At 50.9% G+C, this 11,217-nt stretch overlaps 1 protein-coding gene across 1 annotated transcript; it reads left to right on the plus strand.

Annotated features, from left to right (window-relative positions):
- The first annotated feature begins 988 nt into the window (after positions 1-988).
- Itpripl2 (ITPRIP like 2) lies at positions 989-7,196 on the plus strand. The gene has a single exon (XM_041666503.1). The coding sequence runs from the start codon at positions 1,181-1,183 to the stop codon at positions 2,786-2,788; it is 1,608 nt and encodes a 535-aa protein (XP_041522437.1). The 5' UTR covers positions 989-1,180; the 3' UTR covers positions 2,789-7,196.
- The last annotated feature ends 4,021 nt before the right edge of the window (positions 7,197-11,217 follow it).

The raw sequence follows: 11,217 nt of genomic DNA on the forward strand, positions 1-11,217 counted from the left end.
TGGGGATCAAGCCTGACTCCAGCCCTGTAAAAACTATCATTACCTCCTCGTTCCAGCTCTCCCAGGTCTCAGGCCCAACGCCATCCCCCTCAGCCACCCACCTCCCCCCCCCCCCAGCTACTGCATGTTTAGGCAGGACTGGGGGATGACCCCTGAAATATCACCCTGTGCTCCTTCTGCCAGCTTCCTTTCAGAACATCTGCCTATGGGGTCTTGTTTTGGGGACAGGGTCTGCCTAAGTGTAGCCCAGGGCGGCCTTGAACTCATGACCCCAGCATAGGGGTCGGAGGTGGTCATCAACCTTACTGTTTATAGTTCCTTTTTACAGGGTTGTAAGCTTGAAAGACTGGCAGAAAAGCCTCGTTCACACTGTCAGCTGCATTCCCAGCTTTTAGGCTCCTGCCTAGTGCATAGTAGGTGCTCAGCGAATGTTAGTTTGCAGGAAAGCACAGCTTCAGACTGCAAGGGGCCACTTCCGCCCCGGGCCTGCCACGCCGCCAGCAGGACGCGCTGGGGGTGGGGCCGGCGAAGGGAGGGCCGGGCGGTGGGGTTGCAAGCCTTCCTCCGGCAACTTCCCAGTAACTGCGGGATCCGATGCAGCCACCGCCCCGGAACCAAGCCTTCTCTGTTCTGCCTTCCAAGAGGGGGCCCAGGAGTAGCCCTTGGGAGGGCAGTCTCCCGCACGTCCCAAAGTCCCTCTGGCCACCCGGCGTCGATCCAGGCGGAGGCCGGGAGGGGGCCACCCTCCCCGCGAGGCTCCAGACTCAGGCATTTCCTCCCTGCTGCCCGGCGCGGCCTTCCCCTCCGAACGAAGAAAATCCTGGGGCCCGAGTAACCCGGCCGATCGCCCCGGTGTGCAGCGGCTGCCGAGCCAGGAGGGCCGCTCAGGGTAGGATAGGAGTCCGGAGCAGAAGCTGGTCGAGGGCAGCGCGACAGGAACTAAGCCGGACAGGGACAGGGCGCGGCCAGGGACCGGAGTGTGCAGAACGGGCGGCGCCTGGAAGGGGAACTTGAGCTGGGAGTGGAGGCAGAGCAGTGGGGCTGCTGGTCCCGGCGCTGCGAGCCGGGAACCGCCTTCAAGGCCAAGGACACGGGGGCCGCGGGGCCGCCGGGGCGCTGCGCGCATGCTGGACAGGGGACATCACCCGGGCTCGCGCCCTGGGCCGCCCGGGCTCCCGGCATGTCCGTGCGGTACACACTCAACCTGAAGGTCTTCTGGCCGGTGGTGACCGGGCTATGCACGGCGCTGGTGTGCCTCTACCATGCCCTGCGCAGCACCGAGGGAACCCGGGCCGAGCCCCCCGACGGCGTAGACAGCGGCTTCCCGCTGCTCAAGGTGGCCATCCTCCTTCTTCTCGGCTACATCCTCCTACGATGTCGCCACACCATCCGCCAGCGCCTCTTGCCAGGCTCTTCCCGCCCTTGTGGCCACGCCAACTTTTCAGCCAGATCCTTACAAGAGCCAGGCCTGAGCATCTTACTGGAGAGTTACTATGAGCACGAGGTGCGCCTGTCGCCGCATGTGTTAGGTCATAGCAAGGCGCACGTGAGTCGGATCGTGGGTGAACTGGTGCAGGCTGGCCGAGCCCGAGGGTCTCCAGGCCCCATCACCGGGGGAGCGCTGGCCTTGGCCTTCCGGGGAGATTTCATCCAGGTGGGCAGCGCCTACGAGCAGCATAAAATCCGCCGGCCAGACAGCTTCGACGTGCTGGTGCCACTGCGCTTCCCGCCGCAGGTGGCTCTGGAGCCGCGGAACCTGGGGACCGAGCCCACGCTGGCTCCTGCCTTCCGCAGCTGCTTCGTTTGTGCCCTCAAGGCACCGCCCTCGCCTTCGGGGACCTCGACAGGACAGTGGCATCGCGACTGCAAACCCTTTGCTGAAGGGTTCTGTGTGGATGTGCAGGGCCGACGCCACCTCTCTGCCACCCTGGTGCTGCGCTGGTTCCAGGCGCACCTACAGCGCTCCTTGGCCACAGTGCGCTACAGCCTGGAGGGTCGCTGTAGAGTTAGCCTGACCCCAGGTGGTCTGGAGCAGCCTCCCACCCTCCACATCCTTCCTTGCCGCACGGACTATGGCTGCTGTCGCCTTTCCATGGCCGTGCGCCTCATCCCCGCTGTCCATCTGGGCGATGGCGTCTTCCTTGTGGCACCGCCACCACCACCCTCGCCCAGCGGAGCCCTGTCAGAGCTGCCGGGTGGCCTGCGCGCTGAGGCACTGTGGGGTGTGAATACAGCACGCCAGGAGCAGAAACTGCTGGGCTGGCTTCAGGAACGGGCTCCTCCAGGTGCCTGCTACCTTAAGTGCCTGCAGCTGCTTAAAGCTCTTCGAGATCTGGGTGCCCGTGGGCTGGACCCTATGGCAGCTACCCACTGGGGCCGCATCCTGTCTTCCTACGTGCTGAAAACGGTGCTGCTGGCGGTGCTTCTGAAGGAGGGCGGTCCAACGCACAGCTGGGACGAGGCACACCTGAGTGAGTGCTTGGAGAAGCTGGTGAAGTTCCTTAGGGACTGCCTGCTGCGACGCCGAGACCTCTTCCACTGTGTCCTGGGTCCAGGTGGGGCGGCCGCCGAGGTGGGCCCCCTGCCCAAGGTGCTGCGCGAGGCCGCTCCAGTTGACCTCCTGGCACCCTTCGATCAGCAGGCCCGGGAGCTCGCAGCGGCGCGGTTGCTGTCCACCTGGCAAAGGTTGCCCCAGCTTCTCCGGGCCTACGGCGGTCCCCGCTACCTTGCCAGATGCCCCTTACCCCGGAGTCAACGCAACCAGGGCTTCCCTCAAGATGAACCATGAACCCGGATTACACTCCACCTGACCAATGTCCCTTTCCCACAGGATGGGAGGGAGGGTGGCAGTTCAATCCGAGATGAGCTGCAGAAAGGGTTAGGAAATTTGGAGGATATCAAAGGCTTTGGTGGGCATAAATGTTCTGCCCTAGGCTCCATGACCCAAGATAGCTGTGGCATCTTCTGCAGGCCCAATAGAGTGTCCTGGGTGGTCTTACGCTCACATATCTCTGCCCCCAAATTATTTGAAGCAATCATGTTTTACATGCCTACTTGTTAGATGCTAGGTTCTCAACTAGGTGTTCATGTTTTTGGAGGGGTGCTGTATGTTTGTTTCAGTTACGGGGTTGGACTCCTGGGTCTTGCGTATGCTAGGCAGCTACTTCACAACAGAGCTGCACATCCAGGGCCCCTAGTTTTGTTTTTAAAAGGGGGGGAATACTTATCCACAACTAGAGTTGAAATTCTAGTCCAGCTGTTAACATTCCAGAGCAATAATTTAGCCATTCTCATGAGCATTTGTGTATTTTTAATGGTGCAATCATAAGTTTGTTGAGCAAGATTAATGGAGTTGCCATAAATTAAGTGACCTTGCTAAGACCTGGCTGGGAGCTGGTTAGAGACTTTCAGAGCAAGCGGCCCTCTATGTCCAGCCATTCTCTTGTTCTGTGGTGGCCGGAACCAGGGACTATTCAAAGAGGGCTCCACGCAGTTATCTGGAAGACCAAAGCTCTGAGAAGCAGCTAGCCACCATTCAACACGCTTCAGGTCACAGGTGGAGATTGGACACTCAGAACCTGCTCATTTGAGCTGGGCAGAATGCAGAGGGAAAAGATCCTTAATTAAGACAGGTCTGGCAAAAGTGTGAAGCGCGAGTCTTGAAACAGATCCTGCCTGAGGCTCGCTGTCAGCCGGACACAACCCGCCTTTGTTTCAAAGTTTCTGAGCAAGCAGCACTGCAGGCGTGTTTCAGATTTAAGGATCTGTGGGGAGAAAATGCTTGGCATGTTGCCTAGCTAGGGCTCGGCTTTGGTGATGCCTTGTGTTGGGGTAGTGGTTGGAAGGTTCTTGATTGCCCAGATAACCTTACAGAGTCTTGGAGGCCAGCTCTTGCTTCTGTGAATGACCTGTAAAATAGTAGCTTGCAGTCTGTGCCTGGAGACCTACCATTTCTCACCAGTGGGCAGAAGAGGTGGGCCACAGGAGCTGAAGGAGAAGTCAGGGAGCTGGCCTTATAGTGTTTTCCTCTTCTCGACCGTGAGCTTCCCCAGGCCGGGGGCATCTTTCAGTTGGGAAGAGCCCATTCTCCTGTGCCTCTCAACCTCCCAGCTTCCTGACAGCTCCGAAGGGCACTTCACGTTTAGAATGTTCCACCTTCCTCTCTCCTAGTGGGAAGTGCGGCCACCTCAGCAATATACTTAGGGATTTTCTTTTTTAAGTAGATTCTTTAAAGTGAAGGTTGGAGGATGAAAATAGTCACATGAATAAGGCCATTGTTTAATGTCTTAGCTCTCTAGAGGGAACTCTGCAAACCCCCTTTCTTTAGGGCACCGGGTTGGCAATCGATGGGAATAGATTGTAGGGAACTTCTCGGTAGAGCTATATTGGCTTCTGTGTCCTTTGCAACTGAAAGAGGAACAGCTGTCTCAGTGAGTTGTTTTGGGGACCATTCCTCTTGATACCCTAAGGTCATTCCTACTTTTTTGAGGCCAATATTTGGTCATAAGGTACGGCATTGGATGTAGGGGGTGTTCCGTCATCCTCTTGCAAGGACAGAAACTGCACAGTGGGTTTTATTTTAATTAAAAAAGTCAATGCCAAGGGAAGATTGTGTGTATGAGTATGTGTGTGTGTGTGTGTGGTGTGTGTGTGTGTGTGTGGTATGTGTGTTCATCTGTGTGTATACTACACCTGTTTCCATACTCAGCCTGTTGATTCCTCTGTAGTCACTAAGTTGGAATAGGGGACAATGAGGCAATTTTCCAATTATTAGATTTTTTTAATCGTGATAATATTTTAAAGTATAAAACTGGTTATTGTCATAAATATAAATATCTTTCTTGTAGGGTTTTTCCGTTATTTTTATTTTTATTTTTTTGGTTAATTAACCAAAATTTCATCCATCCTCAAAGCTTTTAAATTTTATTATATTATTATTATTATTAAATTAATGGGCATTGTGCTTGTGAATTAAAGAAATATTAACGTTTTATTTAAATGCCATGCTGAACAGTTGTTCTTGATATGTGGCAACCAAAACTTAAGAGATTTCGATCAATTTTGATCAATGTTTAGCGATCTGAAGCATGTACTGTGTACAGATGCAATAATACAGCCGTTGCGGTGGCTGCCCGAGGCCCCTGCGTTCAGCTGAGTTCTGCCTTTCGTTACAGCTACCGGCACAGCCTCTGTTTGACGTGTACACATTTTGGGTGTATATTTGGTACTGGAGAGTCACATATGCCAATATTCTCATAGAAGATGGCTCTACCAAAAACTAAAGAGTCGTTTAGCCAGTGCCCAAAGATGTTTTGAGGAAGATGACTCAGCCCTTTTACAGTCAGACACTCAGTGACTCCCACTGCCCGGCTCGGAGCCTTCCTGGAATGTTCGTGGGATGGGAGAATGTGTTTTGCAAAATGAAGTTGGAATGGAAAGAGAGGACGGTTTGAGTGGATGCAAATATTGTCTGAGGATTGGGGACAGGGGGACTTAAGATGAACGGGAAAGGGAGAAATGGGAAGAGGGAGACAGATGAAGATCCCTCGAGGGTGGGAGGGTGTTTTAGGTGAAGAAGTGTGTTTTTTAGGTATGTGCTATTTCCAGGCAGGAGTCACAAACTCAGTAGCCGGAAGGCAGGAAAATAAATGAGGGTGGGGAGGGTGGCAGGGGCTGTGCCTACCTTAAAGAGGGCAAAGAAAAGGTGGGGCTAATTTCAGATTAAAATACTGAAACTCACTGGTTTTTAATTTAAGCTATAATTTAAAATGTCTAAAACCACCGAGTGAGCAGAAAGTTGGTTGAACCTGAGGCCACCCGTTTGTGACGCCTTGCCTTACACAGTTAACCTTTCCTCCGAGTATATATAAATTTATATTCTTTGCCGTGGAGATGATGGTTATATATACGTGGAGGTGTGCTAACTAGCTCATTTCTGCTTTAATCAGAGTTAAGCTTTATTATAGGAATAACAACAGAAAAAATTAACAAAGCTACAGATAACATTTATCCCCAGTTTCTGGTAGGGTTCCCATGCAAGCCTGACTCTCCAGTCAGAATCTCAACTAAAACACTTGGGGCTATTTCTGGATTTTCTTTGCTGGTGATTTGGGGTCAGCTTCTCTCCCTGGCTGGAGTTTGTGGATGAGTAATGAGGCGGAATTGTGGAATACATTCTTTCTTTGTATTTGGTTCCTTTCCGAAAATTAATTTCTTTGGTTGTTGTCCTTGGTCGAACCTAGCCCGGGACTTCACAATGTTGGTTGAAGGCATTAAACACCAGCAAAACAGCAACCAAAACAGCCCGTGTTCCATCTTTTGGCCAAATTCCATGGCTTTGTACTATCGGCCTCTCCAAGAATCCTGCGGGCTTTACTCCCAGCATTTCCGTCTCTTTCTGACTCAGTGTCTCTCACCAAAATTGCCACCAGCTGAGCTTGCTTCTGAGGCATCTTTTGTCACCTCCCAGAGGAAGTTGCGGTTTCCACAGAACTGGGCTTCCTGGCTTTTCCCCCCCGTCTACACAAAAGTTCCTCCCATGTGGAGAGAATGAAGTTTGTCCACATTTCTGACATCCCTCAGGAGGGCAACTCGCTCAGTGTTACCCCTGTGTGGTGCGTTAGCTTCTTTGTCTTTAATTGCGTGTCCGTAACATATCACCTTATTTTTTTTTTTTACGGCACATGGTGGGGGTGGGGATAATGCTAGCGGAAGTCAAGAGAGGGTAGCAAATTCCGGATCATGTAGACAGAATTGGTGAAGACCTGCAGCTAACTGGTATGGAATCTGCCTCTGGCAGTATTGGATATTTAGGACTATTTTAGCACCTTTTGGAGAATAGAAAAGTTTCCTTGTCTTAGTCGCTTGACTTGAAGTATTCCAGCACGGGCAGCTTTTTAACGTGCCTTCTGACCCCAAACCGCACATTGGGATACACTTTGAGGGTCTCCGTTACAACCCAAGTTTGTTCCAATAAAAGAGACCAAAGAGTTAATCAGACCTGGTTGACTGCTATCACAACTGTGTGGTTAAGGACGTCTTAATCGCGCAGTTCATGGCCCCAGTGGTCAAGGCCTGTCACTCCCATCTTTGTTTGAAGTTGGAGTACATTTGCACTTTTCGATCCTGTGGGTCACTAGCGGACCTTGTTCTTTCCCATTTTTTGCTGTATCAATAAAGGAATTTGTGGAAACCTCTGGACTGTGTGTGTGGGCTTTGGGGACCCTGGGGGAAGGGTGCTGGTGCCTGAGCCTGTACCAGCTTAAACTTTGCACAAACTTCAGTTGCTTTACTTCAGTTGCTCCCTCCCTTCCCTCCCCCCAATCCGTGTGTGTGTGTGTGTGTGTGTGTGTGTGTGTGTGTATAAACAAGAGCGCGCGAGAGAAAAAGTTCTGGGTGTTATAAACTCAGGTCCTCCTGCTGCTTGGGCGGCAATCACCTTATCGGCTGAGCCATCTCTCCAGCTCATCTCATAGACTTTTCTGGAACTCTGTCTCTTGATCTTACTGGAGAGAACTGTTTGCCCAGGTGGGTGTGAAACGCCCTGTAGGGGTGCAGCCTGAAATTCTGTCTTCTGTTCTTTTCCTGCCTAAAACTCTCTGCCCTGCCCCTCCTCTCTGCCCCCACCAGCCCCTCTCGAACACCATTCAAGTATTGACCTGTGGCTAATTCATAGTTCAAACATTTTGCCCAGAACTGCCTGGGCCCTGAGGCCGTCTCGACATGCTTAACTGCTAACATTGGAAATCAGCCATTCTTAACCCGAGATGGCATCTTGGAGACCATGTTGGGTGGTCGACATCTCAGCCAGTGAGGCCCCAAGGAAAGCTGCAGCTGCCACCGGCTAAGCACTAGCTTAGTCACTTAGCACTTAGCTTAGCACTAAGCACATCCGGGATAGCTGATGAGCACATTGCCTTGAGTCTTCAGTGAGAGTTGTCATGTCCCAGGGCATTGAAGACAGCACAGAGCTGACAAAGACACACCCCGCCTCTTCCAGGATTATAGACGAGCTGTCGGAGACTCGGGTACTGAACGGGGGAAGGCAATGAAGGTATCACAAGAGGGATACCTCCTTGGGCATAGGCATATGGATTTCCAGGAGAACTACTTGGAGGAGGTGGCTTCTAAGGAGAGATCTAAAGACAGGTATGAATTAGCCAAGCCAAAGAGGTTGAGCTAACTTCAGAAGACTAAGACATCAAGCGCCACCAGTGAGGGAACTGTGTGGCAGAGGAAAACTGGTCACTTCATACTCACCAGGAATGAGAGGGAGGGGTCGGGGGTCCCAATGCCTGCTCTTCGTGACCTGGCCTCTTTCCTCTATGGTCCAGCTCCCTAAGGCTCCACTGTTTCTCAGTGGCATCACAGCCTGAGGACCAAGCCTCTACCGTAGGGACTTAGGGAAACCTTAAAATCCAAGCCATTCCAGAGGAGCATGGAGGGAAAGGCACGCATTAAGAACACATTTGGCTACAGCTTATTATAAAAGCCCGAACTACAGGGACATCAACAAGTAAGGATTTCAAACCCCATCCACTTATAGAAGCCTGGATGTGAGGGTCCCCCAGTTGAGGGATGGTTCAGGATCCAGGCATCTTTTTGCTTTGGTTTTCACGGTGGCTTTGCTTTTCTCTTTGTGCAGTATACGTCAAGGTTCTGCAGTGGGCACTTGCTTTTCCTACAGCTAACTTGCTCAGAGAGAACTGGCTGTGGAAAACGATGGACTTTCCTCTTCCTATTGGACAGAGTCCTGTCTCATGACATACTTACATGGGAAGCTAGGAAGGGCAAACAGGTATTAGTGGATAAGCAAGCCAGCCACAGAATCTACCAATAAACAAATCAGCCCTAGATACAAATTCCAGAAGAATCTACCAGAAAAGGGAGCCATGGAGGACCCACCAGTTCATTTCTGCTTGATTTAGACTGTTCTAAGTTAACTTGCAAAAAAAAAAAAAAATACACAGATGAGTCTGGTATCAGGGTCACTGTTCACTTATGATGAGGATGGTGATTAAGTCAGTTGAATTTTTTTTTTTGATTTTTCGAGACAGGGTTTCTCCGTAGCTTTTGGTTCCTGTCCTGGAACTAGCTCTTGTAGACCAGGCTGGCCTTGAACTCACAGAGATCCACCTGCCTCTGCCTCCTGAGTGCTGGGATTAAAGGCGTGCGCCACCACCGCCCGGCTAGTCAGTTGAATTTTTAAAAAACATCACTCCTACCCCATATTCAGTGTGAAAACCCATCCCTTGATAGCAGCACTGGAAACAATGCATGAACACTGGCAAGTGTGAGTCAGATGTCTGCCCTTAGGACCTGTACGCCAGACTTTTGGAACAAGCAGAGGGTCAGCTTACAGAGGGACCCCCCTCAAGCATTCAGCCCCTTGTCTCCCAATCACCAAATTTCCTTCCCGGTGGGACCAGGGCTGACTGCAGTTTTGAACATTTGCTGTAGCTGTCCCTAGAAATGAGGTCCATTCAGTGAGAGGTTTGCTTGCAGCCGCTTCTTTCTTCCACGGTGAAACGTCCCCAAATGTCCTTGAGAGTTCCAGGCACAAGGCTCAGCTTCTCAATGGTCTCAGCCCTGGCTTTCTTAGGATAAACCAGGGACTTTGCAAAGATAGCCAAGCCTGGGGTTCCACCCGACACCAGTGAGGTCAGAACCTCCGAGAGTGCAGCCCAAGTAAGAACCCTTTTTAGAACCCCGTGGATGGATTTCCTAGGACTGTTAACCACTGTCTTCTGTCTGGTGGCCCTTTCTGTGATAGCGCCATCAGGTCTTTGGCACCAGTTGGTGTTTGTCACATCTGCTTCCTGGCTGAGTCAGACAGGTGAAGGGTCAACAGCAGTGGCGATAATGGACAGGAATCCTTGCCTGAGAGGCACAGGTTCAGCATCACTTCTGAGCAAGTGTGGGGCTTAACTTTACAGGCACTTTCCCTTTCTCCAAGGAAAGACAGAGACAATTTTGTCAAGATGTCAAAGTCCCAATGAAACTTCTCACGGAGAAAAGCTTCTATAACAGAAAGACACTACCCTCCTTCTATAATCCAGGATGGAGCTGGATGCTCCTGCTTTCTGTCACTCTGACAAAATACCAGATATAAACAAGCATTAAGAATGAACACTTAGAAGTTTCAGAGGGTTCAGCCCATGGTCAGTTGGCTCCATTGCTCCTGACCTCATTGTTGTTGTGGGACATCAAGAAAGAGATGGGGTTGAGATTCCCTTCAATGGCATGTCCCACCATGACCTAATTTTTTCCCACTAGGATCAACTACCTAAAGATTCAACCCCCTCCCTCCCTCCAATGGCACCATGGGCTGGGAACCAGGAACCAAGCTTTTGATACGTGGTCTTCAGGGTGAGACATTTAAGATCGACGTGCAGTAGCTATAATCCATCGTCACAGAATGCTGCCTTTTTCCATGAACATCCAATGACTTAATCCACACATGCATGCATATGTGTGCAGGTGGCAGCCGGAGATTAACTTTAGGTATAAATTCTTTTTTTAGATATTTTTTATGGTTTATTTAACTTTATTTTATGTGCATTGGCGTGAAGGTGTCAGATCCCCTGCAACTGGATCAGTTGTGAGCTGCCATGTGGGTGCTAGGAATAGAACCCGGGTCCTCTGGAAGAGCAGTCAGTGCTCTTGACCACTGAGTTATCTCTCCAGCCCGGATTAGGTATAAATTATTCAAGCTGTCTCCATCATGGGATTTTTGTTGATATGGTTTGGTTTAGTTTTTGATTTTGTTTTGTTTTGTTGAAACATAGTCTCACAGTGGCTTTAACCTCACCAAGTTAGCTAAGCTGACAGACCACCTAGCCCCCAAACTGTCTCTACCTACCCAGCACTGAGATTACAAGCAGGTGCCTGGTCACAGAACTCAAGTTCTCTTGAATCCAAGGCAAATGCAATAACGACAGAATTGTATGTCCAGCTCCTAGCCCCTGCTTCTCTCTGTTTCTTCCTCCAAGCCCTCTTTATGTGCAGTGACCCTGAGCTGTCCCTGAAGAAGAGATTCAAGTACATTGAGCCACCTTCCTCTGAAGCCAGAGGGAGAGACCCCAAGAGTCACTCTGTCTTCCGCATCCAATGGAAAGCTTTTAAGGGCCTAATTTCTTGAAAGATTTTTGTCTTCATGGTTTATCTAATCGTCAGTCACTTCAAATTAGGAGCTAGGCCTCTAATGAGTGACTGTCG

Source organism: Microtus oregoni, unplaced genomic scaffold (genome assembly GCF_018167655.1).
Source record: "Microtus oregoni isolate MIOR12 unplaced genomic scaffold, Mior012 000016F_ref0000370, whole genome shotgun sequence".
Classification (NCBI taxonomy): domain Eukaryota; kingdom Metazoa; phylum Chordata; class Mammalia; order Rodentia; family Cricetidae; genus Microtus; species Microtus oregoni.